This window comes from Semicossyphus pulcher, unplaced genomic scaffold, assembly GCF_022749685.1.
Source record: "Semicossyphus pulcher isolate SPU_LCO1_2020_fin unplaced genomic scaffold, fSemPul1.0.p SCAF_19, whole genome shotgun sequence".
Lineage (NCBI taxonomy): Eukaryota > Metazoa > Chordata > Actinopteri > Labriformes > Labridae > Semicossyphus > Semicossyphus pulcher.
In genome coordinates this window covers 4,355,772-4,372,948 of record NW_027211692.1, presented here as the reverse complement: position 1 = coordinate 4,372,948, position 17,177 = coordinate 4,355,772, and the positions used below count along the sequence as shown (strand labels likewise).

The window sequence follows — 17,177 nt, the reverse complement described above, 5'->3', positions numbered from 1 at the left end:
CTTGTCAGTCTATGTTGCGGGGGAGAGGAGGCTGTTACAAGCACACGTTCTATGGTATCGAGTCCCACCGGTGCATGGAGACTACCCCCAGCCTCGCCTGTGCTAACAAGTGTGTCTTCTGCTGGAGGTATGTACCTGAAGAATAAAGCCACTGCACACTTCAGTTCAGTTTGACTGTAGCCAAGATCAAACTAATATTTAACCGTCAGATTGATGTTATAGTTGCACGAAGCTGTCTGGTTCTAAGATATTACTCGTTTGATGTAACACTGTGTATATTTAGACTTTATGCAAACTAAAAAACATGGTGACAAAGCAGCTGCATGAATTACTCGGCTCCTTTCACTCCAGCAGAAAATCTTTTCCTCTTGGATGAATTTAACCGTTAAAAAAAACCTTAACTGAGAGAGTTAATCATTAAACACAACCACTGTGACGTCACCTTTCAGGTTGTAGGCAATGGTTTGAAGCTTTGAGGTTTGCATCTTAGCGATCTTGGTTACTTTAAGCTAGCAGTCACCATATTTTTTTCAAGAGGGTGGAGGTGGAGAGGATAGAAGGGTTACGCTAGCACTAGTTAGGCTTTGCTCCTTCTCTTTAACCTCTTTCCATGAGGTCGCAATAGTTAAATTATTAATGAGAATCCAGGAAAGTTCAGAGAAGTTAAAGTTGCCTTTTATTTCATCAGTGACACTTGACAAAGTGGCTGCTCTTCTTCAAACATTAAGATAAGATAATCCTTTATTGATCCCCGGGGGGGAAATGTGGGTGTTGCAGCAGTACAAAGACAAAATAGCAAGTAATAAATACAGTATAAAAATAAGAATAGATAAATAAATAAAAATATGAGTTAATGATAATTACATAAAAATTAAAGTTGTAATCTCGAAGATCTCCTATAGTGATAAACAGTAACTGTGGGAGCACTCTTGATTTTCCTGGCTGACGGTCGCTTTCCTTTTCAGACTGTTTGCTTCATCTGAGCGTCGAGTTTGTTTCTTTTTCTTTGGATTTTCACTTCTTGTTGAAGTTGTATCTGTAGTCATCCATCTTTTCTTTGTTTGTTCAGCCATAGTAGATTACTGTTTACTCGCAACACTTGCAGAGAGCGAAAAAGCAGCCGCTTAGCTCTGCCTACCCTCTCTGGCAGACCAACCTCTGCTGGCTGATGGAAAACGCGTCACTAACTGGGCGCTGCTTGTGACACCCAGTCTGTAATACTGCAAATGCAGAGGCTTTCATCAGTGGCTCATAGGCTCACTCACCATTGTGTTACCTCATTCAGCAATAGAGACTTAACAGACATTTATTTACATGAAAATCTTCGAGATTACAATTTAAACAAGTTTCCTAGGTCCTTTGAGGGAGAGCCAGAGGCTCAAGCCCTCTAATTGTCTATTGCTGCAAATGATAACACAAAGTTTAAGGTTTGGGATAACATGGACTTACCCACAACATTTTATTGGTTTCCACTTGACTGTATTCCTTTACTTATTTTAATGAACAAGTAAAATAATGTCAGGTGTACAGCTGTCGCATCACCTAAAACTTTAATGAATTTAATTTAGGAATTACTGCATGCTTAGTTTTCTCCTTTCAAACCTCGTTAGTCAACACCACTTCCTGTCATCAAGTTAATGATTTGGTAGCAGAAGACTAATAGGCATTAAAGTGCGAGGCCTAATCGTGGACACTGATTAATCATGATGTTGGTGAGGGACTGAACCCATTTGAAAAGGTGACTGTGTTGAGCTCTGAAAGGTCGCTGTCAGAATGTGCTGCTGTGCACCTCCACCCTGTCATCACAGATATGCCAGTCTCTTTTAAAGGCAGCTATGTGGGATGACAGAAAGTATGCAATTTCAGGGCACTGATGCATGGTTGTAGCTGCCCTCTCCGTCCACCTTCCTGCTGCAACAGGTGGAGTTCGATTTGATGTTTGAGGCCGGCGTGTGTGGTGTGAGTGTGTGCATATGCACGGGACAGACTGCCTGATATTTGAGATGCCTCAGGATTTGTTGTTGCACTTGGATATCACTCTTTGACAGTCAGAAGGTGTTATTTACACCCAAAGGAGGTGTGAGTTTTTATAGTAGGATGCATTCTTTCACTTTCACTGTATATTTTTTATAGGGTGAGAAATGTCCCTGTACTTCAGTCTGTGAATGCTTGTCTTAGGTCTTGATGTTTGTCACCCTGTTTGTAGGATGCTCCTCTAAATCAAGTGCAATATGTTTATCACTCTGTTGTTTGTGTCAAATGACCGCCCTCATACGTCTAAGTCTATCTAAATCAGACTATTACCTTGGAGCGGTACTGCCTGTCAGTCGCTGCTCCAGCAGGCAGTGAACAAGTGATGTAGTAGCATTTCTAACGGAGTGGTAAAAGTACGCCTGCTGTTTATCTCTGTGCTCCACTTACAGACATCACACAAACCCTGTGGGCACAGAGTGGCGCTGGAAGATGGACCCTGCTGAGAAAATCCTGCAGGATGCCTTGGAGAAGCACCAGAGCATGATTCGACAGTTCAGAGGTGGGTGCTTCAGCAGGTCACACATGCAAACACAAGTGTTCTCTAGTCTAAAGGTGCTTTTCGACCGAAAGTACCAGAAAGTTTAAATTCTCTTCAAGAATAAAGGTAAAAGGTTCCTGTGGCCCTTTGTTGTCTGCGTTTCCATAGCGGCCTAAAGTAGAAGCAATAAAAGTAACTGCACTACACCGCCTGTGCAGTAGGTGGCGGTGAGAAGAAGATGAAGGCCATACAACGAAGATGACGGCATACAACGTGATTAACGAGCAATATCATCATTTATGCGACACTACAGTTAGCCTGTTAGCATGGAGGAGACTCAGCTTGTGTTGTTTTTGATCGTGCTTTATAACACTGCATTCTTCTCTGACTCCATCTCAAAGCACGGTGATAAACAATCTGAGCAAAGCATGATGATAACTGAGCTTGCAGCTGCAGTCTTTGAACAAGCCGGGTGAAATAAAATGACGACCAATCACAAACGATGAGCACTGCAGGCCCTGTCCTGAAAGTTCCTGGACTACCCCCCGAGCAGGGACCCTGAGTTCCTCAAAAGGTTCCTAGTTCCTGGGGAAAGTTCCTGCTGTCGAAAAGCACCTTAACTTTGTTTCTTTAGCCATCTGTTTGGCTTTTCTGTTAATCAGCTACACTGTTGATCATCGTAAATCTGAATCTTATAGCACACACAACACAACTCCTGCGTCATTCACAATGTGCCTCCTCTCCATCTTCACTTTGCTGCTCTTGACCTCTTGTAACCCCCGTGTGTAATGAAGCAGTGAAGATCAAAATGCTGATGTTGTGTCTGCTGATTGTCTCACTCTTTCTATACAGCCTCATTAATCATCCCTCAACACACACACACATTCTGCACTACATCTACATTGCTGTTACAGTATCCAATGGTCTGTATAAGCAGAATATCCTCTGTACCCACATTTTGGGCTCCGTTTATCCTTCTTGTCCTACTACTGTTGGCATGTGGGACTTATTTTTGTCTGGCCGCTACCAGCATTGGCCGAGGACGGCTGGTCGGACGCCCAAAGTTACCTTTGGTACACCAATAACATCTTGCCTTTCTTTCTCCCCCCTGTTCATTATTTCACCGGTATGCTGTGTCGTTTACTCGTGGTTTTTGCCACACGACTGCGGCTGTGCAGTCTGTTGAGACTGAACTAATTTGGCCTGCAGACCCGCACACACACGGACACACACAAGTAAAGACTACCATCCCCTCAAGCCCAGACTCTGATTGCCAAACCGTCTTCAGATACGAGAACCAGCACTTTCCTCTGGGCTCCAAAGTCTTCAAGATTATTTTTATAACATGAATGCCCGTCCTCCAGGTAAAGTGCTCTTAAGGCGTGATCCTGCGACCTTACAGTCAGAGGGCGGCCTCTCTAACCTCAAAGCCGCTGCTGTTCCCATTATAAGACAGAGAAGCAATAACACTCAGGAAATGATATAGATGCCAAATGCTAAAAGCTTTGGGGACGTATCCTCTTCAAAGGGCTGCTTTATAGCTAATATCATTCTCAGAGCAGTGGTTCACGTTGTATTATAGCGCACGTCATCATAGAAAATGTAAGTTCCTGATGTGATTATAATGGAACAATAGCGCACATGAGCTTATGTTGACACTAAGCTGCTTCTTTGTTCACTTAATGTTGAGTAAAAATGTACAGTTGTCAGAAGAGGGATTATAGTTTCCACATTTTGTGCAGAAAATACAGAAAAGCACATTTTCAGAAGCTTTAACAAAGCAAAGCTTTGCAATTCTAATTAGAAACATAATAGAGCAAAGTGCGAGCCCACATCGTCATTACCATCCATAATTTTCTTTCCAGTTGCACTATAAAATCACATTAGGCAGCCGTCAGCTCCATTTACAGTTGACAGTGACACATTTATAAAGTCTGGCACAGCGAAGTATCAGACAATGCCTCTGTAAACGCACAGTGTGATTAAACAGGTTGCTTTCTGCTCTGACTGCCTCGTGATCTTCTCCCTAAAAGGTCACATTAAACAGAGGTTTTAAACATCTTCAGACTGAGTATAATGAGGAGTAATTATTCATCCTTTAAAGGTGAAAAAAGCAGCTTAATGCCCTCCGAGCTGCCACTCAAGTTTTGAATGTCAGGCCCCTCTCTTTGGAAAGACTTGAGTGAGATCAAACAACAAGGAATAAACAAGTGAATCTACTTGATATTCCTGCCCAGGGTCAAAAAATACAGAGAATTCAATGGTTTTCTGTGTTAGCTCGTAAGGCACATGGAATGATGCTCTCCTTTAAGTGTTTTAATTCCTGCTGATGTGGTTCTTTGAGGCTGGATGCCTGCCCCGAATGAGTGCCCGCTTTTGGCAGTATGTTTAAATTCACATGAGTGTTAGCCTACTTTATCTCACTGTGTGCTACATTTGCATATCAGGAAGACGTTTCTGCTCGGTCACTGCATGAATTAAATATCTAGTTCTGTGATTCTTTTAGCCACAACAGCACAGGACTTTGAATGTTTTAAAGGACTCGCTCCAGTCATGCATGCTGCGCTTCCACACTGCACCCTTACCTACAGTGTGTCTGAAAAAGATATGTTATTGCTTGATAATGCTGATGTTGTGTGCACATTTAAACACTGGTTTCGGTACAGTTTAAACAAGGTTGGTTGCTCACATGGATGATTTTATCTATTTACAAAACAATGAAAAAAAGGAAATATTACAAATCTTAATAAATAATGTTAAACAATAATCATAATAATGTTAAGGTATTTTCTGATTAAGGTGTATAAAAGTTACAGCGTTAAGGCTTCCACTTTTCGTACATCTCTCCTCAATAAACAAGGTAAATACAAAGGTAATCTAACAAAGTAAACATAAACAAAGTTTTGTATGTCAAATAATTCATGGTACATCAACAGAACAAGAAGTTAGCAAGGGTAAAGTCCATTCCCGTCTCACATGATGGTTTCTTTGTTTTTCACGGTTTGGGGGGATAGAAGAGGGAGTGACAGGTCGGAGGGCAGGCTTTATTATGCTGGGGGAGTGGCTTGGTCAGGTGTGGTGATGCAGGTGGGGTGGAGACTCGTGATTTGAATGATGTCTTTGTTGAATTCTACCAAGTTAGCTCACTGTGTTTCCTGAAACAAGCATGATAAGAACATTAAAGAGGTCTGCAGATCAGAGGATAGCACGTCTTTGCTAACATTACTGCTGGATAGTGATACAAGATACAGATACCTAGCTAGCATAATCATTAGCTTGAATTTTTTCCTATCTTTGTTTTTGGCTGTCAATCAGTTGAGTTGGCTTAGAATGACCTAAATGCTTATGTTAGCTGTTGCCTCCTACTAGCTAAAATTGTATCCACTATTTTCCTTTGAAGTATGGTCCAATGTTCCTCCGGTTTTTAACTAGCCATTGGCTGTAACCCAACTCAGGGGCTGCGTCCTTAGAAGGCCGTATTTGAAGGCAGTCAAGGTAATTGAAGGCTGTCCCAATTCGAAGGCTCCTTTTAGATGCGGCCGACAAATGCGTCCTCCTTTTCTTGGGCCGCCAAGGATCAATCGGGTGCATCCTTCGCGGCCCAACATATCCCGAGTTGCATTGCGCGCCAATTCAAACGAGATGGCGGACTCTAACGCAGCCGAGGAACACACTTTTAAATGTAAAAGTTTTTGGTTTCAACTCAGTCAAATAACAAGCGTTACACATGTAAAAAAACAAACAAAAGGGCCTTTAAAACAAATTATCCTTAAAATAATAGGTTAACTTACTCAACGTTAGTTATGCTAGCTATTTAGCCCGCTAGCTACCTGTTGCTGGACAGTAGGAGCAGCGTTTGGTGGCGCAAGGGTAAGGGGGGGGAACAGAAAATCCTCCATAGACCAGACCATCTCGTTTCAGCTCGGCTTTAACGCATCCTCCGTGGACTGCCTCCTGCAAAGGCTGCAGCCCCTGACTGTTGTCTTTCCAGTTGGTTATGAATGAAGAAGCGGTGACATAATACTACAGCATTTAAGCTTTCCACCCTGAGCTTGACGTCAGAGGAAACTGGCCGCCGTGTGAACACAGTGAAGGCCTCTTTAACCTTCCTCTGACTCTTAAATCTTTGTTGAACCAAAGCTAATGAAGGTCAAGTTCAGAGTTACATTAAAGGTATTTGATAATACCCTTCATTCTGAGGCTTATAATGCTGTATCCATCAGTACACAGCTTGTAATAGAGCCCCACGTCCTCGCTGATACATTTTTTATCTGAGTGATCCACTTCAGAAAGAAGGAGCCCCCACCAACGGATCTCAAGGGAGGGAATTATGGGAAAATGTAATAGAATTTTACATTACTTTTACCACACGATATGTACATTTAATGAGGTTTCACACACTTGACTTCACAGACGCGTCATCCTTCCTGGCTGGTTGGTATGAACAGAGTTAAGTGGTATTTCTCCGGGGGGACATTGTGTTGTTTGATGTGTTTGCAGCTGCTGTGAGAGATGTAATGTGTCCTTGAGCGGTAGCGCTGTAACAGTCGCTTTTTGTGCTAAAAAATGTCGCAAACATATCAATAATTCATAGACGGCTTTAAAACGCTTCTGAAGGCAACAGTCCAACGTTTTATTTGATGAACATTCACTGCACGTACTCTCAAATTAAATGGCATCTGCTGGAGCTACGGCAATATTACATTAAATCCCCATGACAGTGTATGAAACTTTTCCCCCCTAAGCTTTCCCTATTTGTTTACTCCCTGCCTCCATCAAAGTGTTGGCTTGTCATAGAGCGTTTAATACTTTATTCTGTCAGCAGGAAGCAGGCTTACATGATGCTGCTACTTTTATCATCCGTTACCTTACATCACCTGCCTCCCCACCCGCCTCCAAATCCTCAAAGCTACATGTGATATCGATTTTCAAATCATCTCTTTTTCAGTGTCGTGTCCCAGGTGCGTGCATTAATACATCTAACTTTCATTTTCCTTTTCATCAAATGTATGACACTTTATTTCTGTGAATTCTGTAGCGTATGGTTGAGATCCAAATGTGTCCTCTAGTGAAGAATAATTTCCTTTAGCGCAGCTATGACTAATGGAGAGCGAGACACGACTGATCGCTCTTAAACTATTTTAATTGGGTCAGGAAATCGGCTGAGCTTTAAGAGTTTACACGATGCATTAAACACAGAACGATCTGAATTAATTGTTGTCTTATTTTTGATTTAGTGACCTTAAAGTTTTAATAGCAGCATCCATTTATTTTATAACGTTCTTCCTCATTTTCAGGACCTAATGCTGAGAATATCTTTACAGCAGCCTGTAATTATGTGACGGTAGATCCACAGAAGATTTAGTCCAAGACCGGTCGGGGACAAGAAAGATAGAGGGACTGGAAGAGAGATGGACTCTGGGCGCTGGGCCCGTCTCTGAAAGCTCAAGCGTTTACTGCCTCTCCTCTCCTCTCCTCTCCTCTCCTCTCCTCTCCTCTCCTCTCCTTCTCTGCATCTCTCCTCTCCTCTCCTCTCCTCTATTCTCCTCCCCGGTCTTTGCAGTTTGTTGATGTTTGCTTCCACATATGAGCCCCCCGTCCTTTATTGTTTAAAGACATTGATTAAGTCTAATCCCCTCCCTACTCAGGTGTCCCTGGAGTGAAGCCCGAGCGGTACGAGGAGGGTTTGAAAGTCAAGCACTGCGCCCTCTCCCTGGTGGGTGAGCCAATCATGTATCCTGAAATCAACACCTTCATCCGCCTCCTCCACACCCACAGCATCTCCAGCTTCCTGGTCACCAATGCACAGTTCCCACAGGAGATCAGGTAGGAGCCAAGCAGTCACACACTTGTTACTTACTGTATGGTTCTGTGGTATATTTTTATTTCCTGCCTTAGCAAGCGGTTTTCTTTGAAGTCTGGGAGGATGAATAATAAAGTAGGGAGCATGAGTGTATTAGCAGTTAGATTGTTCCCTAGCAGGAAGGATCAAAGGTTTGCCTGCACAATTATAGGGGCTGTGTGCCCTTTAACAAGGAGGGTCTAATACAGTGATGTAGAATAGAGTTGTTTGTTGGCATCAAAAATCAGCTGCACCAATCAGTATTTTTTAAAGCTCAGGTGAAGCATGACCAGATGCAGCTCAGGACATGTCAGATGTTTGCTGGCCCTGTTTAACAGTCATTAGATTATTAAAGCTGTAGTGCTGAAACCTGCAGCCCCTCTAATGACCTCTTGCTGCTCTTGTAATAACAGCTCTTTCTGTTACGTGATTGGGAAATATCTTACAAAGGAAGATGCTGCACTCATTTGTTCGGCTGTCTCTGGGTTTAACTCGAGTGCCCTGTTCACAATGACTTTATAATTTTGCATAAAAACTCGCTACAAGAGTTCAGATCGTCACGTTGTGCTTCCTTTTTGTTCGGCAGAGGAGTTCATTGAACCAGTTCCCACAGGCAAAGTGCGAGAGCCCCAAACCTGATGCACCTACACATGAAGAATTCATAAAGACAATTCATGTTCAGATGGCTCAAAGTTCAAACACACACTCACACACACACCATCTTTGCTTTGCACTTTGGATGCAGGAGAGTTTGTGAGCATGAACAGGAAAAGTTTTGTGAGTAAAGTAGAAACACGATGAACTGACCTCAGTGTCGTTATTCCCATCACGACAGCTTCTGCTCAGCACTCTGTCCGCTGTAGCTCTGAACACTGACATCCCTCTGTGTAAAGACATGAAACAAAGCTCCCTTCCTTCCTCTCTTCGCTTCCTTTACATGTATAGTATAGTTCATTCTCTTGGGCGCCACCTAATGGTGATATACGGTAACCGCGGGAGGACACTTCCAGTTTAATCCAGACATCTCCAGTCTCTCTTTGTCACAGGTGTAACTCTTGATTTTCCTGGCTGACGGTCGCTTTCCTTTTCAGACTGTTTGCTTCATCTGAGCGTCGAGTTTGTTTCTTTTCTTTGGATTTTCACTTATTTTTGAAGTTGTATCTGTAGTCATCCATCTTTTCTTTGTTTGTTCAGCCATAGTAGATTACTGTTTACTTCAAACACTTGCAGAGAGCGGAAAAGCAGCTGCTTAGCTCCGCCTACCCTCTCTGGAAGACCAACCACTGCTGGGTGATGGAAAACGCGTCACTAACTGGGCGCCGCTTGTGACTTTTCCAGGGTAAAAAGCTGATCCCTTTACAACTTACACGTTTTTTAAATCCAACTTTTAGTCTCAAACTTTTTTATTTTTCCTAAAAAGGCTCTAAAAGTTGAATGTAAGAAGACAGAAAACTACGTCTGGTTAAGAAAATAACACTACAATTAAATCTAATAAGGAGCTCATCCACACACCGTGAAATGAGGCTATAAACTGCATAAAAAAAAATTCCACTCCCACAGACCCTTACCTTCCAGGTCACATTGAACCTAGACGATAGAGGCTGTGTGGCGCTTAAAAATAAACATCGTTTTCATGTCCACATGTTTACTCTGGTGGCTGTTACTCTACTTGCCCTTTGACCTCCAATCTAGAGCTGCCACTCTGTCCACAAGCCTTGCAGCTTGTCATCCAGACGTACACATCACATCAGTCTGACATCACCAATATGTCAGCTAACTTGTCCGTCACAGGGTGATTTATCTCATGGAGCAGGCGGAAGGCAAGGGCAGAAGCCATCACACATTTTCCTCGTGTCTGTCAGAGGCTCCCTGCTGAAGTTGGGCTGTTGGTGTTTCTTGAGTCTGGCCTCTGATTCTTTGTACAGAGATTCAACAGAAGGAGGCGGAGCTGATTCCCCGGACTTTCTGCCCCGTTGATCATATAGCTGAATGGTTATTTTTGCATCTCTAAATAATTGCCTCTGCCGCTCAGCAAATATTTCTATCTCTCATTAAAAGGCTCATGAAAGGGTAGCGCTCTTCGTGTTCCTGTCTTGTAAATTTTTTACACTTTTCTTGCTCTGTTTACTATCCTCGTGCGTCCGCCTGCTCGTACAGATTGGGCCCGAGGGCAGCTTCTCGCAAATAAGTTAATGTCTCTCCTGATTTATTATTGATGAGAAGCACTCACAGTTTTTCACAGCTTCCTCCTTCTCCGCCCCCTCGTTTTGCCTCCATCTGCCTATGCAGCATTTGTTGCGCTTAGCAGCATTACATATAGTGTTTGATTTCATGTTGTTGCATGTAAGTCTCAGATTTTATTAAGATGGGGGAAGAAGGATGTACTGAGCAGACCACATGAGACCACATGTTTCTGTCATGTTTCAGAGTGAAGTAGTTCAACAGTCGGGAAACAGAAATACAGATGTGTGAATAAAATTGATCACTTTGGAGGAGGGGAAACATCTCTTTCTCTCTTTTAATGCATTCACGTTTCATTTCAAATGCTCCCTAATTTTTACTTCTTCTCTTATCAGACTCTCAATCATTCTCATCCTCCTCTCACCTCCACATTTGTTTCATCTCCAGGAGTCTGGTTCCAGTTACCCAGCTGTACGTCAGTGTGGATGCCAGCACTAAAGACAGTCTGAAGAAGATCGACCGGCCGCTTTTCAAGGACTTCTGGCCCCGCTTCCTGGACAGCCTCAGGGCGCTGGGAGAGAAGGTAAGCTGAGCTAGTTTGGATTCCAGCCAGGTGGGCAGCACAAGCTCACCTCGTGTGTGTTTGTGTGTGAGATTGTGCCCGCTCAGTCAAATCAACTTGTAAAAATAAGGGTAAACAACTGACCCTTTGCTAAGGCCACTGTCCAATCCGGAACTAGGCGCAGGAGGCACAGAACAAGGAGAAACGTTGTGCATATGGAATCTGGAAGTCCGACAGCAGATATCCTCAAAGTTTAGACGGGGTGTCATGTTTTTCACTTTTCCAAAAACTCGAGAGAATTGTCGGACACGGATTAAAAATTGTGGAAGACTGTCAACTGGTCTCCGCTTGCGAACCTGTCTGGCCTCCGCTACCACCACCGATGATATCGGCACAGCCTTTATTTTACCGCCCCTTGCTTTGTGCCATTGTTGTGGCAAACTTGTGCAGGATTTTGTTGGGCTGTCCTGTTGTGCCTTTAGGAGATCCAGTGTTTGGATCAAGCCCAAGATATCGGCCGTTATCCTGGCGCGTTTGATGCTGTATATGATTGTCTTAAACATGAATAGTCAAGACGTGGGGTGCCTGACGTTTGCTTTGTGATCAGTGAGCTTTGATGTCCTCTTCAGTCTCAACACTCTGCTGACAGATTATAATCTGGATGAAGCTTTCAGATGCATGTTGTCCTCCTTTCTGTCGACTTCTATCTGATATCTGGGAACTATTTTTCCACAAATTTATTATTTCCCTCTGAACATCTCTCACTGTTATAGCCGAAAAAGCCTGAGTGTCTATCCTAGAATGAAAAATATTGCATGGATATATTCATCCTTAAAGTTTTCAGTCGGCTTCACGTTCATATTTATGAACACATGAGGAAGCATGTTTTTATAACAGCATGAGACTTGGCCCACAGAAGCTCTGTGCAGCAACCTGGACTAAACGTTGGCTTAACATTTCTCAGATCGCTGTGCCAGTGCTCTCGGGTACCAACAAGCAACCAGAGTTAAAACTCTGAACATGCTGCTTTTGTTCTGTTCTTGTGTCGGGTAACATACAGTCACAGGTTAGTAAGCGTGAAACGGACACTTCTTTACCATTAAAGTCACATCAAGGCCGCTTTAAATAAGAACTGTGATTGTTAGAGTCCCCATGAATCACCTGAAATTGTGTGCATGTCAAATCATCAAGCCTCATCAAGACTGTTTACTTTACCGTAGTTATTTTAGTTTTACATTGAATTATGATGCTTGATGCAGTTTTATTTACTGTGTAGAGAAGTGTAGAAGAAACCGTCCTCTAGAGATGTTGGTCTGCTTTATCATTACATTCATTTTATGGATTTCTTATCTTTAACTGTTTATACTGAAGTTGGTTTCAGAATGGGGCTTTTTGTGAAAGGAAAGTTTTAAAGTTTATTGATCTGAAGTTTAATAAAAACTGAAAATAGGCCCAGTTTCTGTCAGTGAAACTTAGATTTTGTGTTGATATGAGGTAAACCAGATAAATGAATGTGAACAGATCTGCTGAGTCAGGCGGAGCAGCGTCTGACAGCACATTTGTTTCGGTGACTGAGAAGCAAAGCGTGTTTAGCATACCTGGACCACTTTTGATTGGCAGGAAAACCTCATCGATTTCTGTCATTCATGTAAATTCAATTAGGAACAAGAGGAATGCATATGCTGCTTTTTGACACCAGTGTTCATCTAATAGTAACAAGAAATCAGACTTAAATCTAGGGATACATCCTGAACGTTACGGGTCATTATGACAGTTACTGTTACATTTTGATAGAGAAGAAGAAGAAGTTTACATGTTTATTCTCACCCTGACAACTGAAGATCCTGACATGAGAACTGTGCAAACAAATACACCATCGTAGTGTTTTCTAACAAAAGCAAACTCTTATCTCTGACTTGAGATCCGACAGTCAGAAGAGGCAGATTCTTATCTCCTGTGCAGAGTCATCTTCTTTTTCTTGGAGTGAGTCGGAGCTGATGAAAGCTGCAGCCTGATTGAGTCCTCTCAGAAAGCGCAGATTGAGATATCCTTTATTTACCGAGTTCTAATGCAACGGCAGCAGGAAGCTAATAAATGTCAGGGAGCCCTTCAAGCCTTACACACCTAACTCAAGTGGAGAAGGTGGATTTTTATTGATCCTTGAAACTTTTAACAGCTTTATCAGAGTTGATAATCCACTTCCAGCGCGTGTAAAGGAAAGCATCCAGAGGTGTACATTTCTATTGAGTGATACCCTTGTAGCTGTTAAAAAAGAGCGTCCAGTAACCTTGTGTGCCTTTTCATCATTCCTGAGCAGAGGAAGTCCATTATCGCTGCCTGCATCGAGCCACCACACCTCTCCAGTAAATCGATTCTATCTGTTAGTGTTTCCTAAAAAAGCCAGAAAAAAAAAAGGTGCTCAGGTGCTCTGTAACACCGGGGGGAAACGACCTGAAGAAAGACGTAAGCTGTGGAGTCTCTATTACACCTATCTGTAAAAGGTCCACTTCCTCTTGTTTAAAGCTTTAGCAAACGATGGACAAATTCATTAGCACCCAGCTGGAGGTGTTGCTCACTGCACAGCTCGAGACAAATCACAGGCGATGGATCATTGCGCTCTGATTGTTTCTAGATCCCCATTTTCACTGCGTGCCAGTCAGTAAATCTCAGTGTGAGGTGACAGCAGGGGCTGGAGGAAACAAAGATCCATATGTAACATATATATTTTCATTCCATCCCGTCATCACCACGTCTCACAGACCCTGAGCGGTTGCATTCTTGTGCTGTTTGGTATTCTGTACTCGTGGTCATGTTCCTACCTGACCATTTATGAAAAACCTGCATTTACACAACAGAAGAATATCAAACATTTAATGTATGTATGTAATTAAAGGTATGTTCTTATCACGGAGTCCTGCTGGACAACAGGCCGACACGCTTGCCTGCCGACACGCTCACAGCACACAGTCCCTGGAATCTCATTATTTTGAACACAGCATCACAGTCAGGCAGTCAGAGGACTTTTGAACCTGGTATCAAGGTTTTCTTGGGATGGCTGTGGCCCAGAGGTAGAGCGGGTCGTACCCTAATTGGAGGATTGGGGGTTCGATCCCCAGCAAAGCCATCAGTGTGCGATTAGGTTACATTCTGATGAGCAGCATGGTAGCAGCCTCTGGAATCCGTGTGTGAATGTGTGTGTGAGGGTGAATGTTATATGTAGTGTAAAGCGCCTTGAGTGGTCGGTCATGTTCGTTACACAGAGATGATTTACAAACTCTGCTTTATGAACATATCATCACTATTAGCATATTTCTGGGTAGACTGGAGCTCAGTCTGTAGGGACTTGGCTTGGGAACCGGAGGGTGGCCGGTTTAAATCCCAGTATGGACCGATGACTGTATATATATGGACGACACGTCTCCATCTGCTCTCATTGTACGAAATTAATGCCGCTGCCATCTTGCAATGGTGACGTCATTTGGAGCCAGAGCTGCGCAGTAGACATCAGCGGATGGAGCCGTCGTAGCCACTTCTGTAACCAAAACACACACTTAACTTACCGAAAACAACAACAAGGATCCCGCACACCGGTGTGTTTAACAGCACAACAGCTTCTTGTGTTGGTCTGAGGTTAAAGTTCACAGATATGGAAACTTCCTCCTCTACTTTACCAATTCGGAACAGATCGGCTGCAGGAGCCGTAAATAACTAATTAAAAATGAGCACGTAAATCAGCAGGATAAGAACTACTATAGTGACAGAAAAATGTTTTTGTATGTGTGTATTTTGATTTTGTAGTTGACTCATGACATGGACATGGTTCGACCTTGCTGTATTCAAGCATTAATACAATGAGACAGAGCACTGCCTGTTCTTAGTGCATATTTTATTTACACTTTAAATGTTTTATTATGAAGTTAACGTTTCCCAACAAACCTCTGGGTCATTAATGTTTTATGACTTTAAAAACAAGACGCATCCACAGCCGGTCCTTTATACAGGCACACAGGCGATATAGATTTATATGATTATATTTCCCCTCGAGTGCTTCTGTTTTTGCACTGGTCCACTTCAGTGAGATCATTTGGTTTTGTGTAGCCTCCCCCTTTCCAAAAATACACTCCCTGCCTTCCCCGTGTCCCTGCCTCAGCTCCACATTCCTAAGTCTCCATTTCACGGTGGGCTCTATCTCCATCCTTCCTGAGCTCTTATCCCTCCTCTCTGCTCTCCTCCTGACAGCTCTCCTCCACCTCCCCTCCCTGACAGTGTGCCGAGGGATTGATCGAGTTGTGCCTTAGTGTCGGATTTGGAATAAAGACAGCTTGAAATATCTCACCTCCCCGCTTCCACTGGCCAATTATCCCCTTCCCTACTGGGCTGAAAGGACCTCGTGTTATAGATAACCTTCCAGGGAGATAGGAAGGTGTGGAGGAAATGATGTCTTCTCCCATTGTCATACCTGTTTCTTTGTATTATCTATTTCTCTTGTCCTCTGTCCACGCCATTCACCTTCTCGCATCTCCCCCACTCGTCTTTCCTCCTCTCCTTCACAGTCTCAGTAATCCTCCTCCTCCTGCTGCAGCAGCATCAATAGGCTGAATGTAGACCACAGGGCTGTGAGCAGGGCTTCTTCAGTAATGTTTTTTAATCAGGGAAAGTTAAAGTTGGAGTACATCAGGATTTTTTGGGCTTTTATCTAAATCTCTAAATATGAAATATCTGCAAAAACATCGTCCAGTCTTGTTTATTCCTTTGTTAGTGAAACAGCTGCATATTTCAAAAACAAAATTTAACACATTTAAATTTGTAACCCTCTGACAGATGGTGAAAACACGTTCACGAGTGTTTTGCTTGTTGCCGACCTGTCGTGGCAGCGGCGATGGGGTGAACTGGAGAGCCTCTCTTTAACTTTTTTAACTATAAAACATCAAAACAGAAGCGTGGTACTCAACTAGTGCATCCTTACCTGAAACTTTTTATTTCTTTTGTGCACTACAAAGTTACCTCGCTGTTCACTCACCTCCAGTTCCTATATTTTGCAGATGCACGATGGGACATTTTTTTCCGTACCTGGTTTTAGACATGTATCGTTAAGTTGTTGCTACACCATAAAAAATGCTTTCTAACTGGCAAAAATCGTAACATATTGTTCTGTTGCAGCAGCTGATCGAGCATTCGTAGGCATGCAAACGTTCACCTAACAGCTCTGTTATCATCAGACAGGAAGTAGGTGTTTTACAGGACATCTGTGAGCTGCTGTGCTGCCCGATGGGGACAGATGTTACTGATAACCAACAGCCAATCATTTAAAAACAACAAGAGAATAAATGCTGAAATGGGAGAGTTTGAATGATAAATAATTCAGTTGTTACGTTAAAATCACGTCAACGTCAAAATCCTCTCAGGAACTAAGCAGTGGTTTTATAATGTATGCGAGATGATGGCAGAGAAAACAAGCTTTTACTTTGCTCGTTTGTGGGAATGAAACATCCAGCAGTCAAAGAGCTGACAGTGACCTGCAGTGAGCTTTAATCAGGTGTGTCACAGTTGAGTTTTACAGACGAGATAATGATGGACCACCTTGTGCAAAACACCTAAATTATGGCAGCAAATACAGTTACAATACTGGTTTATAACTGTGCCCAGGAATCTGAATTCAATTATAAATATTTATTTATTTATTTATTTATTTATTTTACCAGCGTAGAGGTTTGATTTTTCTTAAAAAAACAAACATATGAAATTGTTAAAAAACCTGTTGAGGCCTCAGAATCAGCCCAAGCTGTTAAACACGACATCTTCACACAATTATATTTGGTCAATAATTACATGTTTCATTGAATGTTGTTTACTAAGAGAATATAGCAAGAATAGAACTAACAAACCTTAGATATACAACACAATAATACTGCAGCGTCATCATGTTTATTATCACGCCCTGTGTCCCTGCAGAGACAGAGGACGGTGTACAGACTGACGCTGGTGAAGGCCTGGAACGTGGAGGAGATGCAGGCGTACTCGGAGCTCATCGCTTTGGGCCAGCCGGACTTCGTTGAGGTCAAGGTAGGGTTCTGCAGCGT

General features: G+C 42.8%; 1 protein-coding gene across 1 annotated transcript in view; it reads left to right on the top strand.

The window, feature by feature from the left end:
• tyw1 (tRNA-yW synthesizing protein 1 homolog (S. cerevisiae)) overlaps positions 1–17,177 on the top strand; it is a 60,111-nt gene that overhangs the window by 18,914 nt on the left and 24,020 nt on the right. Inside the window, exons 10-14 of the mRNA XM_069668423.1 lie at positions 9–127; positions 2,424–2,533; positions 8,161–8,338; positions 10,983–11,118; positions 17,050–17,160. Coding sequence (XP_069524524.1) covers positions 9–127; positions 2,424–2,533; positions 8,161–8,338; positions 10,983–11,118; positions 17,050–17,160 — 654 coding nt within the window. The remainder of the gene's footprint in view (positions 1–8; positions 128–2,423; positions 2,534–8,160; positions 8,339–10,982; positions 11,119–17,049; positions 17,161–17,177) is intronic.